Genomic DNA, 17,612 nt, shown 5'->3' on the forward strand with positions numbered 1-17,612 from the left:
AGTCACAAGTTCGTCAAGATCCATGTGTAGTAAAGTCTATCACTTATAAAGTGTAGTAAAAGGTCATGCCTAGCCGCGAGCGCAAGGTCAGAACAACCTCACAATTGTAAAGTCTAGTCATAAGCTCACATCAACCAATGAAGATTTATCCTTCCCCACACCAAATTCATTGCATATCTCCCTTTTTTATTATTTTTTTTCCATCCCACCATCCACATTTCAATGTAAAGATAATGGAATTTTGGACCTCTTAACTCTGGGGACAAACCTAAAGTCTCAAGGAGCCAAACCACAATAAGACGGCATAGCTCAAGAAATCAAAATTAGTAATAGAAACAGATCAAAACATGTGGAATGATGAAAAACCATAATGTAATTTTCCTTGCTTTTGGTTAAAAACAATTCAATCCTGGGACGGATGGATTGCAGTAGGACAGACTGTTGATTTGCCTTAGACATAAGCAACTTCACTAACCAAACATATTGAGCACTAGTTTCTGTTCATTCACAATATAAAAATATCACTATACATTTCACCAAATTTAAAACAGTCATATGGATTAGTTTATCCTTTGTTCAAACAAATTGCAGAATAAATAAATTGAATATTAGCAGACTAACATACAAGCTGGAAGAATCGTATTGCAGAAGAGTGAAATCTTGAAGAACGAATGGCTGAGCTCATCCAAATAATTTATGATTTATATTTACCATTGTTCTGACATGCTTCAAGAACCACTGTGTCAACTTGTAGCAAACTTCTTCCTGAGAGCTTTTTTTTTGGCAATGATTCTTAAGCGGTCAGAGATTGAATATCATGATCCAGTTAGAAGTAACGGTCATTAAAGGTGGCCAATCATAGAGATTGACATTACCATTTTCCCAGATCTACTGAACTGAGATGCACAGGTCCTTAAGTTGCACCCATCCATATGAACTCCGGTCACGGATCTTCTGGATCACCGATTTTGCCAGACTTACTGCTGGATGGATAACAGCAAGCTCTTTCTCAATAGATAGCTTAACATTTTGGTCCAGCTGCAGCCATAGCATTCCCATAAATAATTGTATGTTGTTTTTGAAAAGAAAAAAGCGTGAACACCTAGGAGCTTCATTACTCATAGGTAGATAGCTGCACAATTTGATACCATGAAGTCAAAGTGCATATAGTGGAACACTAACCTTCTCGGCAAAATTAGAAGCATCCAAGACATGGCAAAAAAAGGATAGTTGCTTGTATAGGTCTTTCTCTGTGTACTGCTTAGTGAAAATTAGACAACAGCTTTTAGCATTCTAGCAGTTGAGTTATGCAGATTAATTAATCCGAGTAAAGATTTAAACCATGATATTGTAAAATTGCAATGGTCATACCTGTCTTATGAGATGGCCATTGCAGTGTGGGTAATTTGGGCAAACTGTTCCTCTTTCAGAGTCGCCAATTACCTGAAGATTCACACTGCGTGTGGTATACTTGCATATTTCATCATCGCACTGAGAAAATCAAGGTAGTCATTTATACACTTGAAGGCTAGCGAAGGACGTCAAACATTATATTTTCATGAGTATTGAAAAACTGAAACACTTTGTATTTTACCATCATCAATCCTTTATAATATAGGTAAATGAAATTGTCAGCTTGCCTTTTCACCTGCAGAAAAAGATACAGTAGAAAATTCATCTTGTGAAACAATTTAGCAAAGGACGAACTCTCCTGGTAATCAAAATGTTTACGTAACAGATCTAACTACTAGATCACTACATAAAAGAAAAACATTGCACTAGTACACTAGTCGAACCTGATTAGCTAACATGGCAGGAGAAAACTTGCACACTTCAATATGGTCAGGGCACCTTGGGCAACGCATCCTTTGCCAGAAATTAGGATCTGATTGCTCTTCTGCTTGAGAATCAGATGGCTTCTTGTGAATTGAAGATAGTAAACTTGAAATAGGAGGACAATCGAAGGTGCTGGAACAACTGGAGCATGACAACCTGAGAGGCTCACAGCCACGATACCTGCAAGTATTTGACATTGATACTTGATAATATAGTTAACAGTTAATTGATGCTACTTTGTGCTCCCTTCATATAAACTACCTACCTCTCTTCAACATCTATTATGGATGAGAGCACGCTAGAAGGATCTTGGCCGACAGACTCAGGTTCTTTAAATTGGAACTGTACATAATAAGATATGAAATGGTCTGTCAAGAAGCAAAGACATAGAAAACACTTTGAAAGACCCATTTGGTTTTAGAAGTTGCACCTTAGCTGAATCAAGTCCTAGACAATCAGCTAAACGTGCTGGGCTAGTACCCTGAATTGAAGCACACAACCGCGAGACAACAGGATGAATCTGTCAAAAGAAGCCATCAATTTATCACATAGAATACAACTTCAAATGCTAAACTTCTTTTGGTTTTTGGAGAAATGGTAGCAAGCCTGTTGTGATAAGTAATAGTCAATATCAATCATCCAACCACCATCCTTTTTCAGTTCGTCAGGATGCCTAGCTCTTTGAGCTATTCCAGTAGAACTGGAGAAGTTTTCCTAAAAAGACAATAGACAAAATTAGTATGACGTCAAGATAGATGATGATGAACACTTGCAGATTATCCTTTCCTTCATATCTTTGGATAATTAAATATCATAACAATTTTATTTATTTTGGTAATAGATGATGAACACTTACAGATTATCCTTTCTTCACCATGATTACAAACTTGTGGATATATCAACAAAATTAATATGGATTAATTAGAATCTTTAAAACTTCAATTTGGTAATAATAGAGTGGCAAAAATTGTATGCAATTTAAACTCATGAAAAATTAGAAATCAAAGGTGTTTAATAATTTTCCCTCTAAGAATCTTAAATAATCCAATATCTACTTAAAACAAGGAAATCACAGAGAATATAAGGCAACTTAATGTGCTAAAAGATTAGTAGTTAGAATGAATAAAAAAATGTTAGAACGGATAAGATAATCTGGTGTGATGGTTGTGTGCTTCTTAGATTTAAAGGAAAATTTACAAAATCATAGTGCAATTAGCCTATTTATGGGCCCTAGAAGAGGGGTCTTGGCACAACGATAAAGTTGTTCAAGTCGCAAAAATAGCCTCTAGCAATGTAGAGTTAGACTACGTACAATAGACCCAATGTGCTTCGACCCTTCCCCGGGACCCATATTAGTGGAAGCTTCATGCACCGAATTGCCCTTTTTAATGTTGAGAGTTTAGAAAAGCACAAACAAAAGTTAGTGTGGCAAAGATGAAATGTAAAATGCTACTAAGGATGTGTAAGGTTATCAAAAAGGAAATTAAAAAACTACCATGCAGAATAATTCCATATATTGAGTAGAGAATAAAAAGCAAAGAAATAATTAGATTAGATAATCAATTAGGGTTTTTGCTGTGTGAGCCGTGGGACGATGAATAAAAGTATAAAACTCTACTTAATCTTACTATTTGATTAAGAATCTACACCCTTTACTAACTAACTCTCAATTAATTTGGTAAAGCCCAAAATTAAATTACGTTAATATCCTTTTTTCTTTTCACAGTGAAAATAATTTCAAAGTTTATTAGTAATTTCAATAGACCCATCAATTAGGGATCTAAAGTTCGAGACTCAGTTGCAGTATATTATTGGAAATTTTTGTCATTAATAAATCAGGGATCTAGAGTTCAAAACTCAACTACAACGTATTATTAGTAATTTTTCCATTAATCAATTAGGGATCTAGAGTTCGAGACTCAACTATAGTGTATTATTGAAAATTTTTCTCATTAATCAATTAGGGATCTAGAATTTGAAACTCAGCTACGGGATATTATTGAGAATTTTTTTTAATAAATCAATTAGAAAATGTACACTGTCATGGTTCTCTTTAGTCCCACATCTTAGGATGGGCAATACCGCACGTGAAGAAACTTCTATAAATATCTTGGGTCGACGAATTAGAAAGCATACTTTTCTCGACTTTTTGGCTAAGAACAAGTGTGATATTAAATTAATTTTTTATATATGAGTGAGAGCCCATTATAATAGCTTGCTACTGAGGTTCTCGATTATCGCCCATGGGCCTGACGCACCGTTACCAAGTCCAATTTATGCCTCTTTTGACTAAGATCAAGTATAGTATTTGTTCTTATCAATTTAATATCTAATATAAAAATTAAATTAATTTTTTATAAGGGAGAGTCCATTATAATAGCTTGTTGGAATTTTCAAACATCGCCTTTGCGTTGCACTATTGCATGGGCCTAGCGTACCTTTTCCAAGTCCAAGTTATGGGTTGGGGTACTAATTTACACGTATTCAAGTATTATATTACACATGCAACGCGTGTGCGCGATGGCTAGTCATAATTAAAAGTGACTAAAAAGTCTGAAATATTAATAACAATATAGGAATGGAAACTATATATATATATATATATATATATATATATATAGATGAACACATAGCCAAGGTTTAAAATTTCGACCCGTGCCGAGGTTTCGGTCCTGAACTGGAACGATACGATTTCGGTACCGTATCGTGCCGATATAGTTTCGATATTTTTTAAATATAAAATATATTAATTAAAAACTAAAATATTAAAAAATAAACAAGATAAAAAATAATCTTTAAAAAAAAAGGAAAAGATATGAAAATAGATAAATAAATAAATAAAAATTTTATTATAATTTTTAAATTAAAATAAATAAAATATAAAATTGATTATATAATTTTATTAGAGTTTAATAAACTCTCTTTAGATTATCTCCACCATAACTAGGAGTTGATTAAAAAAATTAACCTAAGTTTAATTAAAAAAAATCTGAAATCCGACACCACTCGCAAGCCGGCACTTGCATGACTCCTTCGGCGCGACCATGTTGGTTGTGTGACCCCTCTGCAGTGACCGCAAGGTCGCATGATGCCTTCACGACGGCAGCAGAAGGGTTATGCGACCTCTCCGCTACTGTTGCAGGGTCGAGCGGCCCCTTTGCTGTGACCATGGGGTCACGCAACACGTCGCACTTGTCGTGGGTCTGGTGCCGAGGTCGTGCCGGTGTCGGTCGCTAAGCGGAACCAGACGTTTCGGCCGTTTCGGCACGGCACTTTAAACCATGCACATAGCTAGGAATAACATTCTGTTTATCATTACATAGATACTAGACATTTTTTATATTTATATTTTTCACACATTAATATTCTAATTAAGAAATTTTAATTGATTTTAAAAAATATAAAAACAAATTTTAATTTCATTAATATAGTCTAACGGTAAAATTGATGTCGTGACCTAGTGATCATAGATTTGAGTCGTGAAAACAACCTCTTACAATACAAAGTGAGACTATGTACAATAAACACTTCCTAGAGACCCTGCATTAATGGGAGCTTCGTGCATGGAGCTGCCCTTTTTTAAAAGGATCTATGCCAAATATTTATGAATTGATCACTTAATTTAAATTGTTCCCAATCATGATTAATTTCGAAGTATACAATCACATATACAACTCTAATATTACAATTTTAAATGATACATATGTTAAGAAAATCCATATTTATTCTGAGAAAGTTATCATTAATCTGATTGCAAATTAGGATTTGGCATCAGCATTACTGTTGATCTGAAGTTATCATCCTTATGGTCAAGTCAATTTTCCATTTACCACAACATAAACATGACACATGTAACATTAGCCTATACCTGCTCACAGCAGATGATATAAGGAACTGTATCGCCAGCAGAGCATCCCGTGTGGCCATTTTTCTTCAATCTTAAAGCCACCTAAAGATGATATTCAAGTAAACTAGTGAATCAGTACCAAATAAACTTTTCAAAACAAATACACTCCAAAAGAAAGTCTAACCTGCACATGTGGTTGGCTTTTGGCATCTGGATAATCTTTTGGCGGCTTTGTCAATGTTTTTGTGATAACATACTTCTCAAGTGCTACTTCACCATTTCTCATGTCTTCTTGCACCTGTTTATAGAGACATAAATGCCAAAGTCAGACTAATTTCAAACAATTTTGAAATCAGATAAAACAATGAACCAGCGTGCTCAAAAAATATGTATGCCAGTTTACAATCCCCGGCAATAATGAGCCTGATCTATCTTGTACATCTATTGGGTACCTTCATGAGAGAACTATGAATAGACTCCACAACATTTTCACAAGTTCTGTAATGATAAAAAATCAAATGGTTCAAAAAATACAAGTTAAACTTGGAAGATACAGTTGAAACTATAATACCAAAGATATTTTTTGATAGAAAAGATGAAAAGTGTCATATCACCCTCCAGATAAAATTTGTCTGAGACAATAATCTCCGATTTCTTTTGAAAGCAAACTCCAATCACGGCGAACCATATCAAGGCCCTTGCATTCAATCACCTGCCTTGTTCATGCAAAATTAAATCAGCATGGCCTTGGAATGATACAGAATCAAGAAAAAAAAAAGACTAAGCGTATCAAGCTTGACCTCATATGGCATTCCATCCTTGACAAGCACTTTGACACCAGCATATTTCTTTTTTTTCAATAGAAGCATTCTCCTGTACAAGCCATCAAGATCAATCTCTAGGCAGCGATATTTCTTGTTAACCTGTGGAAGGACAAGAATCAAGAAATTAACATTAGCAATCAGTACTCGCAATGGTTTGATTACTCATAACTAGCTTATAAAGATAATCGCATTACAGAACTACTGAAGGAGATCTGGAGATGAACTATGTAAACTTGGACAAGCCTAACCTCTTGGATCACTCTGCCAGCAATTGCCCTTGCCTTATTTATGTCATCCAGCCCACTGTAAATCATGATTGAGTCTGTATCCCCATAGATCACCTGTAAATCATGCATAAACCTTTACATAATTGCATACAAAAGAAAATTATATTTCTGAAAGTAAAGTGAATAATACCACGGTGAAAAGCAATATGGAAATTCGTTCAATATTGTTATCTTTCCAGGCAAAAGGATGGGAGGGTCATTATTGTTCAGGTGAAAAAGTAATATGAATTTCAAGGGTCTTCAAAGATTTGATTGATGGTTCTGGAAAGATATTTGCATTCAGGAAGTGGGTGAATACCACAGTAAAGAGCAATGGGAGTTATCTTTGATTGGGAGAGGTTGGAAAGACTCAAATAATTGTTCGGGTGAAGTAGTTTGAACTTTAAGGGGTTCTAATATTGAGGGTATTAGAGGACAATCTGACTGGAAGTAAGAAGGAAAGACTGGGAAGCCAAGCAATGTGAATAATCACAAATGCAGAATCACATAACAACACTTCTCAAATAATCATTTAACAATACAGCATTACTGACTACAACTAAATGAAACAGCCATACCTCCAAGTTCAAGTTGTTCTGGACTACATCAACAGTACTTTGCAAGATTTCTCTCCCCTGCACAATATATATATGGAGTAGAAATTGGATAAGAGGTTTTGCAGCCAACATGGCATATGTTTGGAACTTCTATAAAAGAGTTTATGTTCAAAAATCAAACAAAGACAATCTTACTTGCAGCGTTATCAGCTCGGCAAGTGGTTTGGCATAAAATCTAGAGTTAGAAAAGCCCAAGCAACCATACATGCTGAATTGAATCATTTAAAGAAAGGTTAGACATAGGAAGAATGCAACCTGAGCAACAAGCATCTAGTTTGACATTTTAAAGCCACTGGACCTGTTGGCAGTAAGTTTCAGTGCTTGCTGTTGAATATCAAGTTGCTGAACTTTCAGACGAGAAGCAGTCTTAAGCCATGATCTAACCATTCTTCTTCTCTCAACCAAGTCCCTCATCAACTGAAAAGATAATATCAGAACAAGTAAATAAAAACAGCAGCAGCTTGCAGAAATTTATGCACAAAAATATTAAGTTCTGCTCACCAGAGCATGTAATACAGAAAAATACTAAGTTCTGCATCATTTGAAGAGTTGGCATGAAACGGAACAACAGCCAGACTTCCCGAGGGAAACACAGTATGATTGTGCTTTTAAGCACAACCGTGTTTTTTTTCTGGTGCTCACCGAGGAGACTTCTAGTAGCCGACATGGCCTGACCATGTTTTTCCACATGGCTGTGGTACGGTGGCAGCGCCTTGACACTTTTGGAAAGCCGAATCAAATTTGGAAGGTTATGGAGGCTTTGACGGCTATAAAAGGACATATGGGGCTTGTTTTGAGGCATCAAAGGGGTTTCCTTGTGACAAGGAACCCTAGAGAAGTGTCATTTCCAAGGAACCGTCGGAGATTCCGTCCACTGTCAAGCTTGGAGATCCTTCCGAAGATGACGACCAGCTCACAACTGAGCATTCTCTTCTCTTTTTCTCCTTGATTTTGGGTTGTAGAATGTCTTCTTTCTCGTTTTTTGGTTGTAACTCCATCTCCATGGAGTGAATCTTTAAATTATAGAACTAGAGAGTAGTCCGATGCACTATTGATGCTTTTTTAATTAATTCATTGTTTTTTTATTGCATGTTATGTTATCTCGTGACCATGACTTTATTGTGCATACATGATTATGACACTAGCGTGCATTCTCATATCACAAAAATGCAGGGAAGGACCAAAAAGTGAACCTAATTTTTCAACCCATAAAAATTGAGATTGGGCTTATTCACAAAAGTAGTCCAAGACCTCTCGAGGGCACTATTGGCTATCACACAACTTAATGGATTTGCCAAAATTCGGTATCACGAAGTAGGGGATAGCACCTAGAGGACTGTGGGGCACCGTGACAAAGTCTTCCTAAGAAAGTGATCACTTTAGTAAGGTTACCAAAAAAAAAAGTAGGTATCACGTTTGAGTAAACACCTTGATATCACTCCAAAAGCGAATATTGGATACCTCGAGATAGATTACCTTCACATAGTTTAACATAAAGGTAAAAAGTATGAATTCCATTTAGCGCGCCAATAATCATCATGGTGAAACTGAACTTCTAGAATTGGTTTTCCTAGAATCAACTACCCTTATGTGAGTGAAATTCACAAGGGATCTATCCTCTCTTCAACCTTCAAATTTTGACTTGCGCATTGATACTACCATCAAGAATCAAGATCTAAGTCAACTGAAGCTAATTTTTAAGTAAATATTGTGCCCTCCTACACATTCAAGGCAAGGTACATCTAGGGATGGCAACGAGGCGAGTTCTGGGATTGGCCAAACTCGGCCTAAATCCATCCTGCTAGAAAAAAATGGACCCGAACCCAGACTCACCCCGCCTAATTTTTCAACCCGCCCCGCCTCGACCCCACTCAAACCCCAACAGGTCCATAGTGGGCTAGACCCGCCAATCCGCTAAGCTTAAAAAATAAAGACAAGTTAACAATAAGTTATTATTATTGTATATTTTATATTATATAATATAAATATAAAACATTATTATTATTATTATTATTATTATTATTATTATTATTATTATTATTATTATTATTATTATTATATACGAGATGGGTTCATTGAAACCCGTAACCCGTAACCCGTCCTGAACCCGCTTCTAAACCTGATCAATGGTTTTAAATCCGCCCCGTAACCCGTTTAACCGGGTTTAAACCCATCCTGAATGAGGCGGGCTTAATACAGGACTAGGTTTAAATCCGACCCATTGTCATCCCTAGGTACATCCCCAAATGATTGTGAATAAGTGTCACAATCAATTTGGTTATTCTAAAAGGTTCTCAACAAGAATAACAATTTTGTGGAACCAAAGGATAAAAGCATAATTAATTTCTGATTTTCAGTATGAACATGAAGCATGAAAACATGGTCTATCAATCCTTTGGCCTAATACATTTAAACCTAGAGTTGTTTTAAAAGTTACAACAATATGACTAGCTTGGCTCCACAAGCCCTGTAGGATATTGCTTTTTGATCTCGATATGTCAAATTTGCCCATCATTGTGAAATATAATTCACCATGTGCTGATTTGTTCTCTACTAATCGACAATCTGATCTGAGAGTGTTGTCATGCTAATGATTAGTTTTATTCTACTAATGATCATGTTGAGATAGGAAGTAAACATTATAGAGGAATTTTTTAATCAGCGAACAAGTAGGGCCACATGATCCATGTCATTTGGATTTATAACATACTAACAGGAATGACAGAAAATGATTCAACACATTATAATCCCCATTAAATAATTTGAGAATTCATACTAATACTATTGGAACCCCAGGGTTGTTTTGATGTGATCAAACAAGTTAAGTTAGATCCTGTGGTGTTTTAACCCTGTGTCTAAATGTGCAAGAACTTAGGAGCACAGGAAGTCGAGCAGAAGGCGCAGCTAGTGAAAATGACGGCATAGACGAGCTTGTTGCGTCTGAGGGACGAGGCGCTACGGAAGAGTACACCGACGGACAAGAAGGAAGTGTGCGGTGTTTCCGAGGGACGAAAAGCCGGAGCGGAAGATTGCTCGGAGAGCAAGAGATGCAGCTAGCGAGAAGATTGGCACGGGAGAGAGCCAACGGGCTCGGTGCGTCCGAGGGACGAAGAGATGCGGATGAGTATGCTGGCGGATGAGAAGGAAGCACACGACGATTCCGAGGGACGAGAAGCAGGAGCCTGCTCAATAAGGTCAGAAGTTGGATTCGGGTGAGCCCTATTCTGGATGGCCGAGATCACCCAAGCAAGCGGAGCCGGAGCAGAAGACCCGGACCGAGACGAGCTAAACCGGAGCAGAGGGCCCAGACCGGAAAAATCAATGCTGTTGACTTTCTTGGTCTGGGGCGCCCGGAACCCTTCCGAGCACCGGGACTTGGATTTTATCCAGATCACGGTCAAACACGATCTAAGCGAAAGGGATAAAGTTTTATCCTCTTCTAAGCGCCTGGAACACTTCCAGGCGCCCCGACTAAGGCTATAAATATAGCCTTGGTCCAAAAAGCTAAACAGAACAAGCAATTGCAAATTCTACACTTGTGCGCTTCTCTTGTCTAGTTTATCTTCTCATTTCTTGTACGTCATTGCTGTAAGAGGCTTCTCCGCCTAAAGGAGATACTAGCGCGATTCATTCATTGGATTAACAACCTCCCCGATTGTAACCAAGTAAAAATTCCTGTGCCTCTACCTTTTAGTTCTTTATTTAATTTTTTGCAAGTGTTATTTTAAAAATCCGAGAAGGGTTTTGCTTTTAATTTGGGCAGGGTTATTCAACCCCCCTTCTAGCCGACCAACGTGTGACCAACAAATACAATAAGAACACACACCCTCTTAATCTTAAATGGAAAGAAAGAACACAAATGACCATTGTCTAGGAGAGAATGGATGAGAAATGAGTCAAATGACAATTAAAAGAACAAATCATAAAATCATAACTATTGGAGGCCGAACACGACCTTTTTTTTGCGAACATTGAGCTCCTTGTAGAGCTAAATATCTAATATGCAAGGAGACAAAGGATTCTTGTAGTAAAATTTCTTCTTTGAATATTCAAATAGCTAAACACCAAGTGTTGTAGGAACATTTAAAGAAAAGTGGTTAGAAACCTAAAGCAATCTGTCATTTACCTCAGGTAACACCCCAGGAATTTTAGAAGATGGAAGATTAGGAGTAAGGCCTTCAGGAGATCGCTCAACTGTTGTAAAGCATATATTATATTCCTGTATACATATTGAAATTTGCATTAGCAAAAGCTGGAAGTACATGGTATTTAAAAAAGAAAGAAAGAAAGGTGCATTCAAGCTTACAGTGAAATACCTGAAGTATTGAAGGATAAAGGCTGTTGAAGTCAAGAAGCAGTATAAGCTTGTCATATAAACCCTTTTTCGGCTCCAAAACCAAACCACCAGCATAGGCAGGACCTTTTTTCCCTTTGCTTTGATCAATGTGAAGTACATCAATATCTATAGATTCATGGTCCTTTCTTGCATCATCTTCATTTATATCTTGACAGTTGATTGATTTTCTCTTTGTTGTATTAAGCTCTTTAGTGCATGAAGAGATTTTGTCTGGTGTGATGTACTTTTTTGCATGAAATGCATGTAACAAGAGGTACTCCACCCTTTGTGCTCTGGCACCCTGTGGAGACAGATACAGAACCTTAGAAACTATTCTACTTGGGGCTAACAATGATTCATTAAACATTGACTAAAATCAGAAGACCACCTGAAGAGTTTTTCCCCAAAGATTTCCACTGATATTTGTCAGTTGTCGAGTGAGGGGGAGAACACTAAGATGAAACATCAGTTCCAGAGAAAGCCAGGCATCAGTCTCACAATACTCAACCTAATAATATCATATTTCTCATTAAATTTTTTGCACTTTGAAACAGCAAGCAGAGACTTTAAGTGTGATTACATAAGTATTAAGTAAGAGAAAAGTATGAAATGAAGTGAGGTAGATGGGGGGCAACTTGCCAGTTCTAGTAGCATTTTTGTGGACTGAAACATAGAAGGAATATCATGCAGAGAAATCTCCTTCCTATCTTTGTTTAGTTGTGTTTTTGCAAGTTGAGTCAAGGAGTAACTTACCTAGAAGTTAGTTTTCATCAGAAATTGAACAAGTCTTGAATTCATATGAAATGAATTATAGAGCACCAGCACTGTGATTTCAACATACCTCTCTCAGGAGGTCTCTTGAGCACAAATAGGTATCACATAGGAGACGACCTGCAATGCAAGACATAATTCCAGGAGTAGCTCCAGATCCATAGAAACCACTTCCTTTTGTCAATTTAGGCATTGAATATAGCTTCAGGCGGCCAATCTTGGACCACGTTGCGCTTGGTACCTTACAAACCTGCATCAGTAAGTGGTTGACTGACATTACATTTACTCGGGATAATATACAACCAAACATAATTTGTTATATCATGAATATATATATATATATATATATATGTGTGTGTGTGTGTGTGTGTGTGTGTGTGTGTGTGTACATTTAGGATGATATAAACTAAATAGATTAAGAATTTTGATTTAATTTAACTCTAAGTAATAATATAACTAATAATAATAGGTTAATAAAATGTAAAATAAATAAATATGAGTGTATAAGAGTAAATAGAATTTTATTAGATATCGCTGCTATCGCTCGGTAAAGTTGTTGCTTTATAATCAAAAAGTCACGGGTTCGAATCCTGAAAACAGCCACTTGCAAAAAAGTAGGGTAAGACTGCGTATAATGGATCCTTCTCCATGACCCAACATGGCAGGAACTTCGTGCACCGGGCTGCATTTTTTTATCGCTGCTATCACTCGCACATATTGCTACTACTGCTCGCCAGACACCGAACCTCCACCCTTGATCATGCGCCACTGTCGCCGCTCGCTTGTGCGGTCGTGCTTGATGTTGCCACCGTCACAAACCGCCTCAACGCCACCACCATCGTACTTGCATCATGCCTTCATCAGTGCAAGACTCGCCGCACCACTGCTTTCTCTAGACTATCCACCTCCAGTCATCATAGCTTCTCCTCTTCGTGCCACACTATAACCGTGGGCCTTCATTCCTTGTCTGGTAGCCATTGATGTGTACAATAAGGATAGAGTTACATCAAGGATCAGCTCCAAGTCCCTATCTTTTTACACTAATTATGAACAAACTCACTATACACATTCAAGGCACAATACCGTAGCGCATGTTATTTGCAGATGATATTGTTTTGATAGATGAAACACGTGAAAGAGTAAATGATAAACTAGAATCTTAGCGAGAAACACTAGAAGAGAAAAGTTTTAGACTTAATAGAATAAAGATACAATATATGGAATTAAAGTTTAGTAATATTAGACGTAATAAAACAATTGTTAAGATAGGAGATGACGAGTTGTCCAAAATTAAGAGTTTAAAATATTTACGATCATTTTTACAAAACAATGAAGGGATTGAGAGAGATATCTTACATAAAATACAAACAGGATGGTTAAAATGGAGTGAGTCGGATGTTTTATGTGATCGTAAAATACCACTAAAATTTAAAGAAAAGTTTTATAAAACCACAGTTAAACTTACTATACTATATGAAACTGAATGTTGAGCTATGACTTGAGCACATGAGTAGAAGATAAGAGTTGCAGAGATGAGGATGTTAAGATGGATGTGTAGACATACAAGGATGGACAGATAAATACTCCAATTAGGCGATATGACTATGACAAACACACATATTAAACGAGTAAGAGGAAAACTAAAAAAGACATGGTTAGCAACAATAAAATAAGGTAAAATTTATTAAGTATAGATGATAATATAATAAGAGATAAAGTTCAATAGCGTAAAAGGATCCATATAGCCGACCACATATAATGGAATAATCCTTGGTTGTTGTTGTTGTTATTGATGTGTAGAGGTAACGTTAGTTTAATTAAACTAAGTTATTGATTAATTTAGCCTAAGGTGTTAGATTAATTAAGATCAACCAGTTAATTAATTTAGTTGGCTTGGATAAGATTTTATTAAAGTTTAATAATAATTGATTGATTAATTCAATTAATAGATAGAACAACCGATAGAATAAATTGATTTAATTATATAATTAAGGTTGGTTTGATTAATATAGATTAATCTGTTAATTAATAAGTAATGATCTTATAGGTTGATAAATTATTAAATCTAAGTATTTAAAGTTTATTACCTTGGTCAATTAATTGTTATGTTAACTAATTGATGAGATAATAAAGTAGTTAATTCATGGGTTGATTTAACTAAATGATTAATCTAATTGTTCATGGTTACTAGGAGTATTCTGATACTTAGTTTTGCTTCGTATCCTATACTTGTAAGATTCAAGATCGAAGTAGACCATCTGACTTGAAGACGGTTAGGATGATCTACAATAGAGATGAGTAGTTCCTTCTTTGACCTCCTTAGATCTTTGACCTTAGTGCATGAGTATTTGATTACACATTAGTTATATGCTTACCTTAACTCCACTCTATATTATTTATTGAATTTGATACTTAGTCGCTTGTTCTTATTTTAAATCAATTTTCACATCTATGTAATCTCATTGTTATTCATGCTTAGATTGTTTATATATGTATGATATTACCAGACCATAGTGTAGCTTGTAGAGCACTATTCTTGAATGGATCATTACTACTTGATTGGTTATTATAGTCATGTATACATTTACATCTAGACTGCCCACTAGATCAGGTAGTGGTAGTGTGTTATCGTCTACGGTTCGTAGTTAGATAGCTACACGTCTTGTCTACCCACTAGACTAAGTCGTAGTAGCATGTATTGTAACCCACAGACAGTGACATTTATATGCTCTAACTATCCACTAGATCAGATAGTGGTAGCATGTATTGTCGCCCATAGTCAATCGCTGAGAAGCTAGATAGCTAGCTCATCCTGTCTGCCCACTAGACTAGATAGTGGTAGCATGTTGTTGTCCGCAGATAGTGGATACCCTGATTGTCCACAAGACTCATTCGTAGCAACATATTATTGTGTGGAGTTTTGTTATATGCTCGTCATGTGTTTATTTTATGCAGGTGATTTTTTGGATGTATTGTATATACTCCCAATTTATTGACTATATCTAGTTGAATGATTAGTGAAAGGATATGTTATTGATTATGCGTTTGTTAGCAGATGATTATATTAGTGCACTTACTTTTGTTAGTAAGTGATATTTTTGAGCTTCCTTGGATCTACCTATACTATGTAGTTCATGCTCTTGCTTTTCCTTTGACTTCCAAATTAGCAGGCAGAGGATGTGTAGGTTATGACGGTCCCACTCGAGTTGGATTCTCTTTTCGAATTGTTTGATTTCTTTTCCACTGCCTCTATTATGGTTATCTTCCCTCATCAAATCTGAGTGGTGTGATAATAGTGTAACTTTTATCTGGTTTAGATTAGTCTATTCACATGCAAATGCATACATATACACATTAGCATTTAAAAATTTAGTGAGTTTATATTACATTGGTATTTGTGTTGGTTTTAATTGGTTCTGAATCAATTATTTCCTATATTGCCACAAGTGGGTAATGTCTGATCTTGCGAACAAGTATACCCTCAAGACATAACATAATTACATATCAAGCATTCAAGTGTACAGAATAGAGATTATAGAAGCACATAGCAGTTTTCTTGTCTGAAAGAAAAAGCTCCAGAAACTACAGCTTCAATGAGGCATTATAAATTGAGTAGCATTGCCACAAGAATAAAAACATATCAAAGATAAAAAGGCCTGAGTCTAAAACAGTATACGTTGATACTCCATAAACATTTATAAATTAAATTTAAACCAAACCTGAGCCCTGCGTAGAAGAACATCAAGGTCAAACCCAGATATATTGTGTCCAACAAGAACATCACTATCCAATTTATTCAGTTCAATCATCAAACGGTTCAGTAATGCCCGTTCACTAAAAAAGGTAGAAATAGGAAATCATCAGTGAGTTTGCAGTACAGAGGGAAAACAGATGAGAAATCAACAGTTTACCTGCTTTCTAATGCCAATGTACTTGTCCCAGCCTTTGAATTTCTTTCAGCAACTTCCTTTTCCAGATCCTTCAAAGATATGCCTCCTACTTTGCGGACAATGGAAAAATGAGTAAGCACTCCCCTCTTCTTCCATTCAGATGGCACCATAGGACTGTTAATCTGTATATGATTTCAAGCAATACCTTTGAGAACCGCACCAAATAAACCAAAGGCAAATAAAGCTAGGAACAATAATAACAACAATAAATGCTGAGAAAAATGGCAACTTGCTATGCCCCAGCTGAGAAATGTCATAATGAACATATATATCAAAAACTAGTCATTAAAATAAGCATGCTTTGAAATAATTTATGTTATGCCACCTAAAACGGCCAAAAGGTACCATTCAGTTGTTTCCTGTCAACTACTGAAACTTGATGTTTCTAGTTTTGAGTATCATATCGAGCAGACACCCACTTCAACACCCTTTAGTATGCATCAAAGTGTGCCTTGAAATAACTATATCTCACTATCAATACTTAGTCAAGAGATTTGTTGCGCTTTTGTAACTTATATTTCAAAATTTTTAATTCAATTGATATAATATTATTTTTAGAAGTAAACAAAATAAATTGAAGGAAATTAAAGGATTTAAACTAATCTAAATAAATTAATCTCGACATACTTTAATGTGTGTCAAAGCGTAACAATTGTAGACAGGCTATAGTACAACATAATTTTTAATTCAATTGACTAATCATTTAAAAATTTTAAAAAAACTAAGTGAAAGGGAATTAAAGAGTAAAACTCCTCAATTCATCTTGACGCACTTCATCACATGTTGAAGAGTGTTGAGAGTGGTATGATATAACAACACAACAACAACAACTAAGCATTATCCCATCTAATGGGGTCGTCCATATGGATCCTTTTATATCATTAAGCTCTATCTCCTACTATATCATCATCTATGCTTAAATAAATTTTATTTTGTTTATTGTTGCTAACCAAGTCTTTTTTAGTTTTTCTCTTTCTCGTTTGATATATGTATTTGTCATAATTTTAGATCACCTAATTAGAGCATTTATTGATTGTCTAAATACATGCCCGTACCATCTTAAACGTGTCTCTCGAAATTTTTCCATAATAGATGTAACTCCAACTTTCTCTCTAATGCTCTCATTTCTTATTTTGTCTATCCTCGTATGTCCACACATCCAACT

At 35.9% G+C, this 17,612-nt stretch overlaps 1 protein-coding gene and 1 pseudogene across 1 annotated transcript; one reads left to right on the forward strand and one right to left on the reverse strand.

Annotated features, from left to right (window-relative positions):
- Positions 1–481: 481 nt before the first annotated feature.
- LOC122009183 (DNA polymerase alpha catalytic subunit-like) lies at positions 482–16,557 on the reverse strand. The gene is made up of 24 exons (XM_042565235.1): positions 16,409–16,557; positions 16,217–16,331; positions 12,568–12,747; positions 12,366–12,479; positions 12,115–12,234; positions 11,707–12,027; positions 11,517–11,609; positions 7,689–7,807; positions 7,526–7,598; positions 7,352–7,408; positions 6,756–6,848; positions 6,484–6,606; positions 6,298–6,395; positions 6,136–6,181; positions 5,868–5,981; positions 5,705–5,785; positions 2,443–2,550; positions 2,267–2,356; positions 2,102–2,178; positions 1,797–2,016; positions 1,595–1,648; positions 1,372–1,491; positions 1,183–1,257; positions 482–1,038 (listed from the first exon to the last, which is right to left on the reverse strand). Exons 1-24 carry the CDS (start codon positions 16,555–16,557, stop codon positions 889–891), a joined length of 2,790 nt encoding a protein of 929 aa, XP_042421169.1. The 3' UTR covers positions 482–888.
- LOC122013050 lies at positions 4,104–4,279 on the forward strand (annotated as a pseudogene).
- Positions 16,558–17,612: the final 1,055 nt, after the last annotated feature.

This window comes from Zingiber officinale, chromosome 8A (genome assembly GCF_018446385.1).
Source record: "Zingiber officinale cultivar Zhangliang chromosome 8A, Zo_v1.1, whole genome shotgun sequence".
Lineage (NCBI taxonomy): Eukaryota > Viridiplantae > Streptophyta > Magnoliopsida > Zingiberales > Zingiberaceae > Zingiber > Zingiber officinale.

Bases quoted from the DNA above. Each gene is read 5' to 3' on its own strand.
- LOC122009183 (XM_042565235.1), bottom strand. From the start codon at position 16,557: ATGGTGCCATCTGAATGGAAGAAGAGGGGAGTGCTTACTCATTTTTCC. The intron at 2,017-2,101 runs GTAGGTAGTTTA...AAATACTTGCAG, and splicing joins ATAATAGATGTTGAAGAGAG to GTATCGTGGCTGTGAGCCTC. The intron at 1,258-1,371 runs GTATGACCATTG...TTCACTAAGCAG, and splicing joins ATGGCCATCTCATAAGACAG to TACACAGAGAAAGACCTATA.